Here is a 13,365-nt window from a genome sequence, read left to right as displayed (position 1 = left end):
TCAGGCACAACATATCCACCCCATCACATAAAATAGACAGAAAAAAAGACTAAATTTGTTCTACATGTAGAAAATTACCCATGATAGGAGACAACAACCTTTGTGACAGGGAAAGCATCAGGCATTTTAGCTTCAATTGTTCCACCCCTTCCTATTTCCCCCATTATACATTAGGATATTCTCGACAATGCAATTTTTGGCACATTTGTAAGACATTGTTTATCCGAATGTTTACAACCTTACCCTTAGAGACTCAGAAGTAACATTTAAAGCAATTAATCTATAATATGCATTATGGGTAACAACTACACTGTAGGTAAATTACATATACGATACCTTTAAATATACATTAAAGATATGGGTGGGTTTTTTTTTTTTTTATTATTATTTTGATTAGCCTATACCAGCAAATATTTAATTAAAATCTAAAGATGTTAGTTTTAATGAGTCAAATTTCTTAATGGTTCATGCAATAATCCTTACTGCTTGTAGTAACTATTAAGTTGTTTTTCATAGGCTGTTGTGTTGAACTGTGTAATGAATTCAGAATTTCCACTTACTGTCTGAAAAACAATGGTGAAATTCTGTGAACATGCTTTTGTATTACAAAATCAATCACAAGAAACAATATTTTAATGTTTAATATTAAAATGCAAATAGCTGATTAAAACATATTTACAAAGCCTTCCTAAAAACTATAAATTTTCAGTGGAAGGAAAAGATCACACATCAACATAGCATAAATAGCACACCAGTGGCTTGCAAATAGTGAGTCACAGCCTGACACTTGTGAAAATGCCTACACATCGCTATTTTGAGGAACAGTCAACATAACATGACAATGCAACACCTCATAGCCAGTCTGTGTGGTTGTGACGCCCTGAAATGGTGTAAATCTACAAAAGCTCAAGAACTTTGAACACAAAACTCATTACACATAATTCAACTTTTTATATTCCAAAAGTAATACTGTTTCCAAAGTGTACATGAAATATCACAAACAAGATGTCCTGAAGAGTTTGCCTTGATACGGTTTCGCAAATAAAAAAAATTAAAATAAAAAAAAGAATTTCAAAGTGTATGTGACCAAATACACTCAAGTATTGAAATGTAGTGTACAAAGATACAAAAAAGAAAAATGCTTTTAGTATAAAAAAAAAAAAAAGTTAGACAAACAACTCAAACAGCCAGACCAGTTTACAAAATGTCCAAATAATGTCCAATAATCCAAATGTGCATTTGCATGTTTATTTTTAGCCAAAAATTTAACACCAATGTAAGACATTAAGGTGCTTCTATGCCTTTAAAAGTTAATTTTGGCTGATACAATTGTGACACCGCAATAGCTGTACAATGAGGACGGTTCAAAACCAAACAAGATCCAATGAGCCGTCACTCAAGTGCAGCCTGTGCTCCTTTTTCCGTCATCCGCAGCAAGAGCATCTCCGAGTATTTTTCCAGGAGGGCCACGGTCCGGTCATCCCTCAGCTGGCGGCCGGGCGAGTCTTCTGGCATGGGCCGGGCGCTCTGGGTGGAGGGGTGAGTCTGAAGACAAAGGACGTTTAAATCACTCTGTACGCCCACAAACGTATCCTGCAAAATGCTCTTCATCTGCTCCTGCTGCTCGGATAACTCCGGGATGGAGCACAGCTACAGAGAAGAGTGAAAGTGTTTCCATTTAATGTCTTGATGCCAAAAGCAGCATATTTTCAAATATAAACATAGCACGCCATCATAGAGAACGATCATCTCACATTTTCTTTCAGCTGTGAATGACCACATACAGTCAACTATGCAGTGTAAAATATATGCAAGGTTGAAAAGACCAGTGTAGTCTTCTTATAAATTGTATAAGTTAGTTAAAATGCTGACAGATATGTAGAGGATCTAGAAACAAACAAAATTTACCTTGCTATAAAAGCCAGTTGCTTTATGGATTGTGTGCCACAGTTCATTCACCATCTCCTTACACATCTGGATGCTCAATGTCTCTGCAGACAGACCTGAAAGAGACACACATAAAATAACCATCAATAAGGAGTAATATGGGAAATGTATTAAATGTAAATGCATGAGTTGTGTAAACTGGTTAACCTGATTGGGAAACCCTAATTAAGCTAAAATCCTGTTAAGTAGAAATATGAATAAGATTGCTGGCATCGCATCCGTGTATGTTTTTGGCGGATAATGTGAAATTTAGCGTATTAAACTGCCAAAAAAACAAAACATGGTTCCACAGTGGTGATACTTTACAGAGTCGCGATAACCATCTTTTGACAGTGCCTCACCCGTCACAGTTTAAGGAGTAGGTAGATGACAGGAAGCGATGGCACAAAAAAAGTTATGTTGATATCATCAACAACTTCAAGTTGTTATGACAGCCAACAACTGCATAAGTTGAGCCTGAACTCATTTTTACTTCAACTAACACTAAAAATGATTGTTGTTCTACATTTGGATCACTTGTTTAGGCAGATTTTACATTACTTATGGAGACCGGAACCAGAAAACAGTGCGTCAAATTGGAAATTTTAGGGTTTATAAACCCCTTATGTAAAACATTCTTTTACACTGGTGCATGGCCAAATAATTCTGAGTGCCACATAAACAAGCTGTTGTGAACACAAACAGATGAAACATGGAGCAAGGATGAGAACAAAATATTAAAACAAATGCACAGAAAAACATGGGGGAAAGCATAGTTTATGTAACAAGTTAAGAACACGAGTGAGAATTATTTGTGTGTTGATTAGACTGAGCAAAATTACTAAAAACATAGCGTAATAAACTCTCCAAGCACTTTATCAGGTACACCTGTACACCTACCTACTCGCGCGATATCCTAATTAGCCAATTGTGTGGCAGCAGGGCAATGCATAAAATCAACACAGATACGGGTGAGGAGCTTCAGTTAATGTTCACATCAGAATGGGGAAAAAATTTGATCTCCGTGATTTTGACCGTGGCATGATTGTTGGTGTCAGACAGGCTGGTCTGAATATTTCAGTAACTGCTGATATCCTGGGATATTCAGGCACAACAGTCTCTCGAGTTTACTCAGAATGGTTCCAAAAATAAAAAACATCCAGTGAGTGGCAGTTCTGCGGACAGAAACGCCTTGTTGATGAGAGAGGTCAACAGAATGACCAGACTGGTTCGAGCTGACAGAAAGGCTACGGTAACGCAGTACCCCTCTGCACAACTGTAGTGAGCAAAATAGCATCTCAGAATGCACAACACGTCGAACATCGAGGCGGATGGGTTACAACAGCAGAAGACCACATTGGGCACTTTATTTGGGCCATAGTGTTCCTAATAAAGTGCTTGGTGAGTGTAAATGACACAAGCATCTCCCGTGCTTAAAGAAGAGAATAGCTTGAAAAGAACATTCTTGTTTTTGTTTAATCGAAATGTGCTGATTACATGAATACAGGAATATTCCAATAGCTGTGGAGTATGTAAACCTCTTTCATAAAAAAGGCTTAGCTAAAAAATAAAAATGTGAATATTCAAATAGCTGCTGAGTATGTAAACCTCTTTTGTAATAAAGGCTTAACCAGAATATGAAAACATGGAAATATTACAATAGCTGTTGAGTAAAACGGTGAAAAAAAACCCACAATAATAACAATAATAAGACAAACGGTTTTAAATATTTCGTCTTTATAATATTTCATTTAAATATTTTATTTCATCTCCCTGATGAAAAATTTATTAAAAAAAAAAAAAATTATCTTAATGCTAATACAATGATAAATACAGGAAGCTATATTTGTGCAGAGTTCAGCACTAAAATATTTTCTCTGAGAATTTTAGTCTCTTTAATTCTCTATGTTTAGTCATTTAATGCACAGCTGCATACGACCATTGAAGCGCATCATTCAGTTTCTTGGACGCGCATTAGCGGTTTTGTGCCACTCTGTATTGGAGCTTTTCATGTTTTTATTTTCTTATTTTAATAGTTTTGTGAGATAAGAGGTTATAGTTATTTAGCCTCCTTATTTGTTGAATATCCATGAGATACGCTGTTAAATGGCTTTGCTTAGCATCAATATGTCCCTATGAAACTCATCTAAATGTGTAACATGGACATATAATGCAGCCTAATTATCAATTGGTTCCTTCACACTGACTAGTCAACTAATAGCTTAGACAACGCACCGACTGGTCGATTATTTAAGTAAACCTCTTTTGGAATAAAGGCTTAGCCAGAATATGAAAATAAGGGAACACTCCAATATCTGTTGAGTATGTAAACCTCTTTCAGAATAAAGGCTTAAACAGAAAATGACAATATAGGAATATTCCTATAGCTGCTGAGGATGTAAACCTCTTTCGGAATAAAGGCTTAGCTAGAATTTAGAAATATGAGAGTATCCCAACAGCTGTTGAGTATGTAAACCTCTTTTGGAATAAAGGCTTAACCAGAATATTAAAATATGGGAATATTCCAATAGCTGCTGAATATGTAAACCTCTTTATGTAAACCTCTTTCAGAATAAAGGCTTAACCAGAATTTGAAAATATGGGAGTATTCCAATAGCTGTTGCTTACGTAAACCTCTTTTGGAATAAAGGCTTAACCAGAAAATTAAAATATGGGAATATTCCAATATGTGTTGAGTATGTAAACCTCTTTCGAATAAACGCTTAACCAGAATATAGAAATATGGGAATATTTGTAAAGCTGTTGAGAATGTAAACCACTTTCACGGTCGACTAATCGTCTATAATGTGGTCAACACTGCCTCTCTTTCCACGTGATTAATAAAGTGTTAGTTGGCAATACAGTGGGTGGCAGATTGTTGAAACAGGATGCAAGGGAAGACTCTCAAAATATTGAGGAAAGCTCTACCACTTGCCTGAAAATTACTAAATTGTCCAAACAGTTATCATTTTACTCATGAATATAAAATGACTCTTCTCATAGCGTCCTACCCTTAGGAAACTTGCCAGCGGGTGTGGAGGCCGATGGCTCTGCACTGAAAGAACGAAGTGGCTCAAATGTACTTAGATAAATACAATGACAATTGTGTCATGACTAGTCGAATTCAACTCAACTAATGGGCTCAACTAGTTGATTATTCAAAATCAGTTCTTGTAATACCCCTACTACCTGGGAATATTACTACCATACATTCAACTGTAATGAATGGAAAACACTATAGTGCCATGGCACAAGTATACAGTGCAGAGCTCGACATTAATGCTTGTCCGGGACAAGTGGATTTTTGAAGGGGCAAGTGAAAGAATTTTACTTGCCCGACCGGACAAACAGACTGATTAATTTTTTTTTTAAAAGGCGATATTTGTGTTATAGCATAGGCCTGTGTCACCCATTACAAAGTTCATATTCTTATTCTGCTGTTGGAAATAAACAGGACTTGAAATTTGGTGCAGGACTGCAAGTTTTGCGCACAATTTTAATCATTCCTGCATGTTCCACGTTCATAATGCAGGGACATTCCACACACGATCAACGTTCATAATGCAGGGAATTTCCACACACTTTTATTCACTTAAAAATAGCTGAAAATCAGTAAACCAAACCACATAGATGAACAAATCAAACCAATACTATTATAACAGGTTTACAGTATCAATAATCTCTTCTGAGTCCATTTCTCATGCAGCAGCTCATTGAACGCTTGTTGAATTTAGTTTAAGCGGTGAGGAAGCACATTTAGTCGCATATTTACTGAACTTAACATGATACAGATCTATAAACCTCTTAATTCGACATGCGAATGATGTTGTACCGTGTCTCTGTGCGATGCAATAAATCTATTGTTTATAATCAACAAAGCGATCTACTTTTGCCACCTATCATGTCGTGGCGCTTCCTCATAAGTTATAATACAGTATATTTGACAAAAAGGGCTGAGATAACAAAAGTAATGCTATTACTCAGCTGCAGGGTTGATAAACGCTTACACCTGTTACATCTCTCAGCTCCATCTCTCTAGAGCTCCATCTGACCTATACAGGTATTTTCTACCATCTGAATCAGTCAATTTTAATGTTAATATATAATGAACATTACATTTATATAGCGCTTTACTGACACTACACTCGAAGCATTTTACACAGTAAACCGAGGGCTCTCCTCAACCACCACCAGTGTGCAGCATCCACCTGGATGATGCAATGGCAGCCACAGTGCGACAGTACGCTCACCACACCCCAGCTATTTGTGGAGAAGAGAGAGAGCAAATTAACGGATGGGGATTATGAGGCGGCCATGATTGAGAAGGGCCAATGGGGGGAATTTGGCCTGGACACCGGGGTTACAGCCTTACTTCTTTACGAGAAGTGCCCTGGGATTGTTAATGACCACAGAGAGTCAGGACCTTGGTTTAACTTCTCATCCAAAGGACTGAGGTGTGTGTGTGTATATATATAAAATATAGTAACATACACTTTAATAATATACATTTAAAACTATTATTATCTGTCTTTAATATAAATTTTAAGCAAGTTTCTCTCACAAGATTCATCTGTTTACATTTTTAATGCATTTTGTCAACATTAAACTGCCATTTTTAACGTAACTGCCGAGTATTGTGCCGTTTAGTTTATATTTATTCGTTGCACCCCCTTGTGTACTTGTGATCACTAATGTCTCGAAGCTTTTTTCCCCTGAACTAAAATAATATTTTCATAATATTTGGGAGAAATGTTTTTTTTTTTTTTTTTTTTTTTCTCAGCCCTACTGACAGCCTAATGAAATCACTGCTATTTAAAATGTATTTTACTGCGTAGGATACACAGTACCTGTATCCTCTTGTGTGGAGTCCATTTCCGCAGAATTCTCTCTGTCCAGAGTTACAGAGTCGGTCATTGCAGTCTGACCTGAGGACTGTGCATTTTCACACGACCCTGAAAACTGGTTGCCTTCAACTGTGGTTTGAATGGTTTCTGGCACTGTTGGGTTCCCAGCAAACATTTCACATCCAGATGAGAACCTGCTTGTGGTCTTAGGAGTCAAACTCTGCTCAATAGTACTGATCTGCTTCCGGCACTCTTTCCCCAGTGATCGCATTTCTGTGGGCGTCACCAAAGCCTGGCAACGGGGCGACTCGGCACATTCAACTTTTCCAAGGCAACTCTTGAGTGACACAGGTGACAGTCTGGCATGATCGGGGCCAATGAGATCCAATCGAAGAGCTGCCCGGGCACTGTGGTTACCCAGGGCAGGAGAGGAGAGGGCTGGCGTTGGATAGGACTGTCCCGAAGTAAGAGCGATGGATATATTAGGGGGCATGTTCTCTTTATGTGACTCTACACTGGGCTCCAGAGATGAGGATGGGGTGTTTTGATCAGTCTCTTTCACAAGATGGGTCTCCTCGGGTGCACACACATTTAAATTCTCCATAGAGTTGCTTCGTGACATCTTGGCACGTGAGCTGGCAGTGGGGCCCATGTAGCTTTGGCGGGAACGTGTGACAGATGCGTCACTTGAGTTGCTGGCTGATCTGGTGGCGAGGGTGCTTGTAGTGCTGACAGCATTATGGGCTTTAGATTGAAGGGTCTTGTTTGTGATTTCTAAAAAAAACAAAAAAAAAATGCATAAAGCTTAAGAATTTTTACGAGTTATAAAGAAATTAAAGGAATAGTCCACCCCCACCGCCAAAAGGAGATGTTAAGCAGTATGTTAGGCCACATACACACTAATGCGTTTTTGTTTGAAAACACATCTTTTTCTCTACGTTTTGGTCTTCCATCCACACTACGAAGGTGCTTTTGTCAGCGAAAACAGAGCTTTTTGAAAACGCTCTCCCATGTGGATTAATTTGAAAAACGTCACCTTCGTGTTGTAGTGTGGACTGGGAAAACAGGTATTTCTGAAAACGATGACGTATTTCTTGTCATGTGACAGTCATGTGGTCCATTCAACCAAAACAATCAATATGGCGCCCAGTGTTATAGCGGTGCTGTTATGCTTTAATAGCGTTGTTAAAGATAAATGTTACTTTGTATAACATTCACACTGCATTCCTTTAAAGGCGATGAGAAGTTTACTCTGAACTGGTGTCCGGCAATGGAACACGAGAACAACTGCGTTTCAGACAGTACATGCAACGGGATTTTTTGCATGCGAAGTAATGGGATTTAAGCGTTTTCATACGTTTCAGTGTGGACAAGCAACTAGAAAATGCTTGAAAACAGCAGTGTGGACGGAGAGCATTTCAAAAACGAAAATGCAGATTTCAAATGTATCCGGATTAATGCAGACATAGGCTTAGTCATTATCATTCACTTTCATTACACATTTCTATACAATGAAAGTGAATGGTGACCGAGGCTAATGTTCTGGCTAACATCTACTTGTGTGTTCCATGGAAAAAGTCAGTTGAATGGGTTAAAAAAAACAAACAAAAAACACCAGTGTGAATAAATGACATCAGAATATTTAATTTTGTGAAGCATCCCTTTAAGCTCTATAAACAGCATTTGTGTTAAACAAAAGTGAGGTAACCATTACACACTTATAAAGGAAGTAAACTGGGTCAGCATTCCAGAGGGTTTGAAAGCAGAAACAAAGCTTGTATTTTTTAAAACACCTAAATTAAATATTCAGACGAAATATGTTTATTATTTGAGCTGTAAAGTTGTTTAAATAGTTGTTTTTGCAGAGGACTACTGTTCTGCATTGTCATCATGACAACACATTTTTAAAATTGGATATAACTTTACACAAAATCGCTTACTAACCTTTTCTATCACACTAAAACCATGTCAACATGCATATTGTTTACATCTTGTGGCTATACTTTTGAAACAGCGAGTATTTGAATGTTTATGGATTGGCCCAATTCACCTCCATTGTAAGTGACTCAGTGTAAGGTTGATTTTTGCTTTTTAAAAGAAAAGGAGGGACAAGTTGATATAAATTGACAAATTATACCACAAATGCTGCTGACAGGGGCTTGTACTGAAATCGTAACAGTCCTCTAATACAGCACAAAAATTTTTTTTGCCAATTTAATTTGGCAGTTTAAACCTCAATCTCAAAGGACAGCCCAGAAATAGGAACCACAATGTTTATGGAGTAAAATAAGACAGTAAAACAGGTATGAGAACAAGTATCCCAATGAAAAATGTGAAATCACTTTGACTTTGTGGCTGTGGGACCCCAGACAGTAAAACCAACCCAGCACACTCACAGACCTCCTAAAGCGTTTTTCCAGCGTAACATAGTTAAGCTGTGGCAAGATTTCCAACCAGGCATTGAGGAACGTTTCTTGTTAACTGGAGGACGAGATTTCAACAAGTTATATGAAATGACTAAAATATTGCCATTACTCCACTACCTTATAAAACACTAAGAAAAATAAGCCAATCTACTTTTAAATTGTGCTGTTGTTAAAGGGATAGTTCACCTAAAAATGTTAATACTCACATCATTTACTCACCCTCATGCCATCCCAGAGTGTATGACTTTCTTCTGCTGAACACAAATGAAGATTTTTAGAAGAATATTTCAGCTCTGTAGGTCCATACAATGTAAGTGAATGGTGAACAAAACTTTGAAGCTCCAAAAAGCACAAAGGCAGCATGAAAGTAATCAATACGACACCAGTTTTTTAATTCATGTCTTCTGAAGCGATCTAATCAATTAAGGATGAGATCAAAATACAATTCCTATTTCACTATAAATCTTGACATCAGCAGTCTTCGCTGCAATCATGATTTCAAACACTATTACACTTCCTAGCACCATCTAGTACTCTGCACATGTGTCAAGCACCAGGAGGTGTAAACGAGTTTGAAATCAAGCATGTTCATGCCTAGAGACTGCAATGGCAAGATATACAGTGAAAAAGGAGTTATATTTTGATCTGTTCTCATCCAAAACCTATTATATTGCTTCTGAAGACATGGATTAAACCTCTGGAGTCTTTTATGCTGCCATTATATGCTTTTTGGAGCTTCAAAGATTTGGTCACCATTCACTTGTATTTTATAGACCTAAAGAGCTAAAATATTCTTCAAAAAATCTTTGTTCAGCAGAAGAAAGTCATACACATCTGAGATGGCATGAGGGTGAGTAAATGATGAGAATTTTCATATTTGGGTGAACTATCCCTTTAAAACTACAGTATTGTCAAGTTTAGCATTACATGTTTGTAGAAAGTATAGGTTTAAAAAAAAAAAAAATAAAAAAGGAAAATATTGTCCATTTTCCAGCTAGACATTTAAAAAAGATGAGAAATATAGTCTGTAGGTCATGAAAAAAAAACAAAAAAAAAAAAAACAATTGCAATGGAAAATGTGCACGTACCACTCTTCTTGCTCTCTTCCTTAATGCTTTCATTGGTGCCGCCGTTATCTGGAAGAAGCTTGGATTTATCCTGAAGCAAGAAGATAGGAGAAATATAAACAAAGGCTTAAAGTCAACAATAAAAGTTATTTTGCTTTCTTCCTAAATTAAGACAGCTAGAGAGGAATCCTGATCTAAATGACAGAGTCATGAAAATACCACGCACCCTTCAATAAAGAAAGAATGTGTTGGACTTACACGATAGTGGAATTTAGGCAAATGTGATTCGTAGTTGAGCAAACAAATGAAACCAGTCTACAAAACTGGATAAAAAAAAAAACAAAAAAAAAAGATTTTTTTTTTCTCCACGGTTATTGTTAGAGCCCGACCAATATGGGATTTTTGAGACCGATACCGATTTTAGAGGGGGAAAATTCACCAATTACCGATATAGCTAATTTTTGAGCTGGAATGAAAACAGACCATTTCTATGTGGAATTTTTCACCGATTTTGCACCGATATGACTATGCAAAGGTACTCAGAAGGCTGCTTTCTTAAATATTTGTATCAAAAGAACATTTGACATTATAATACATTGTCAACAAATTCTAGAAATGAGAAAATAAAGAATAAATAAAAATAAAATAGCTAAATAAACATCAGTACTGTTTAGTATCAGTCAATTGCTGACCATTTAAATAAAGAATAAATAAAATAAAAATCAGTACTGTATGTTTAATATCAGTCAATGGCTGACCATTAAAAAAAGAATAAATACAAATAAAATAAATAGCTAAATAAACATCAGTATTACTGTTTAATATCAGTCAAATGCTGCTGACCATTTAAATAAAGAATAAATACAAATAAAATAAATAGCTAAATAAACATCAGGGGCCGGTTGCACCAGCTATACGTTACAACTTAGCCTAGTTGTGGCGTAAATGGGCACTAAGTCACAATTTACGCTCTACTAAATATTTGAGCGTTGCACCATTACATTTATGTAGGATGTAACCCTACATATAAACTAAATATATACGGCAGCCTCCATCAGGAGTAACTGATGGAATAAAAAAAGTCATTTTTATGTCATTTAATGACAATGTTTTGGTTGACAGGCATCAGTCCTTTCAACATATATGATGGTGTTGGCATTTACATTTAGGAGAGAGAGAGAGGAAATAAATAAATAAATAAATAATAATATCTTACTTTTAAGCAGCTCTTCAGTATAAAACCGATCTAACGGTGTCGTTTTTAGGGTGCGTTGCCCGGTATCAAGTTTCAACACATTCAATATATATATATATATATATAGATAGATAGATAGATAGATAGATAGATATAGGATATTAAAATTAATGTCTATTTTTCCAGCCTGTTGTATTAGTATTTATCACCCCTCATTTATTTTAGATACAGTCCCTATATATTATTATTTACACAGGGCGAATATACTATTTATTAAATTACTTTTATTACGCATCCTATTTTAATGTCTGGAAAACCAGACTTTTAAATATTACATGTTGTGAATGAAACGACTGGTATTGTTCGGTTGAAGGGGGTACCAAACTGTGAATCCTGAACAAAACAGTTTGGTGAATACTAGGGATGTGCGTTACTAGTCGAATAAACGGTTCTGATGCTGCTAGTCGACACTGGAATTACTAGTCGGTTAATATTTCCCCCCATTAAACTGATAATAATTTCTACACATTTACGTTTGGCTTTATATATTTTTTATCTTTACAGAGGCTGGACTTAAATTACTGTCATATTAATGTTACATATTTTAAATAGAATTAATACAAATATTATTTAAAAAAAAAGAGAGGATATCTGGAGCAGATACAGAGTTTAATTTCACCTCAGGCTGCGCGTGCTTCCCTCTCTCACTCGCGGCGCCTGCAGGAAAATGTCCTCAAGCTAGACAAGTAAACTCAGCAAAGTAGTTATGAAATCACTTCGGTGGTGATGCGGGAATCGGCTTTCCAAATGTTTGAAAGTCCCTGAGGATGTTTTCACATTTGAGTCTTCTTTACATCTGTGCAGGCTTGTTCAAGCGCAGGATAGCCGCCTCAGGTGAGTCAAGTCCCGTCTTTCACCGGACCATGTCGACGTGTTAATTTTACTCATCAAAAAATGTATGCTGTTGAGTAAGTAGCCTAGAAAATAACTGTTTTAGACTAGGTATGCCATTTTTTTAATCTGCTTATTAAGAAGGCTATTTTCAACGAGGTGCCGATTGCTTAACGGGTTTAGAATGTTTAGAATACATTAGGGTTATTGTAGGCTACATCACAGGCCTATTTTTTCTATCCTATAGCTACTTTTTGGTTGACGTTCTTTACCGAACAGCTGTCATATTAGATCAATGGCTAATGCACGACTGCACGTCCTGAAATACGCGCAACTTTTGTTTTCTCTCATAGATTTGGCTTAGTCTACCTATTAATTATTTTCAAAAATGTCCTAACTGTTTTAATATGTTAAGTAACTTTTACTTGGTGATTTCCGTTTAGAACAGGCTTTTAGGGTTGTTCCATTGATCCTGCAATATTCATTCAATTGTTTTCAATAAATATGTCTATTAAATATTCGCTAACGTTGATTCAGTGAATGCGTGTCATGTTCTATATTTAATGTACAATGATCATAATTCAAGGCGAGCAGGTCGCAGATAAATGCCCCTTTTCAGTGGAATTTAGCATCGGATTTGGAATAGATTAAGTATTTTAAATGGGTTGCATAAAAACTTTTTTTTTTAACTGTTTTCTGAAGGTTGGTTTCTGGGTAGCTCAGTGGTTTCTGGGTAACTCCTTGTGATCGCCACATTATGGCGATCATAAGGAGGTTACCCCATGTGACTCTACCCTCCCTAGCAACCAGGCCAATTTGGTTGCTTAGGAGACCTGGCTGGAGTCATTCAGCATGCCCTGGGATTGGAACAAACCAACTCCAGGGGTGGCAGCCAGCCTCTTTACCACTGAGCTACCCAGGCCCCCCTATGACACCATTGTAAAGCATTGTATTCTGCATTATATGCTCTGAAAAAATATATATCGGTCAGGCACTAGTTATTATACTGTGCATGC

General features: G+C 36.7%; 1 protein-coding gene across 2 annotated transcripts in view; it reads right to left on the bottom strand.

The window, feature by feature from the left end:
• Positions 1-626: 626 nt before the first annotated feature.
• The window catches only part of LOC127430324 (mitogen-activated protein kinase-binding protein 1-like), a 65,759-nt gene continuing 53,020 nt past the window's right edge, over positions 627-13,365 (bottom strand). The window contains exons 28-31 of one of the 2 annotated variants that reach the window (XM_051680053.1): positions 10,285-10,354; positions 6,774-7,544; positions 1,909-2,003; positions 627-1,650 (exon numbers count right to left, since the gene is read on the bottom strand). In XM_051680053.1, coding sequence (XP_051536013.1) covers positions 1,393-1,650; positions 1,909-2,003; positions 6,774-7,544; positions 10,285-10,354 — 1,194 coding nt within the window. In that variant the 3' untranslated portion in view covers positions 627-1,392. The other variant, XM_051680054.1, reaches the window with a different exon arrangement.

Source organism: Myxocyprinus asiaticus, chromosome 39 (assembly GCF_019703515.2).
Source record: "Myxocyprinus asiaticus isolate MX2 ecotype Aquarium Trade chromosome 39, UBuf_Myxa_2, whole genome shotgun sequence".
In the NCBI taxonomy this organism is placed as follows: Eukaryota; Metazoa; Chordata; class Actinopteri; order Cypriniformes; family Catostomidae; genus Myxocyprinus; species Myxocyprinus asiaticus.
This window is presented reverse-complemented; position numbering and strand designations above follow the sequence as displayed.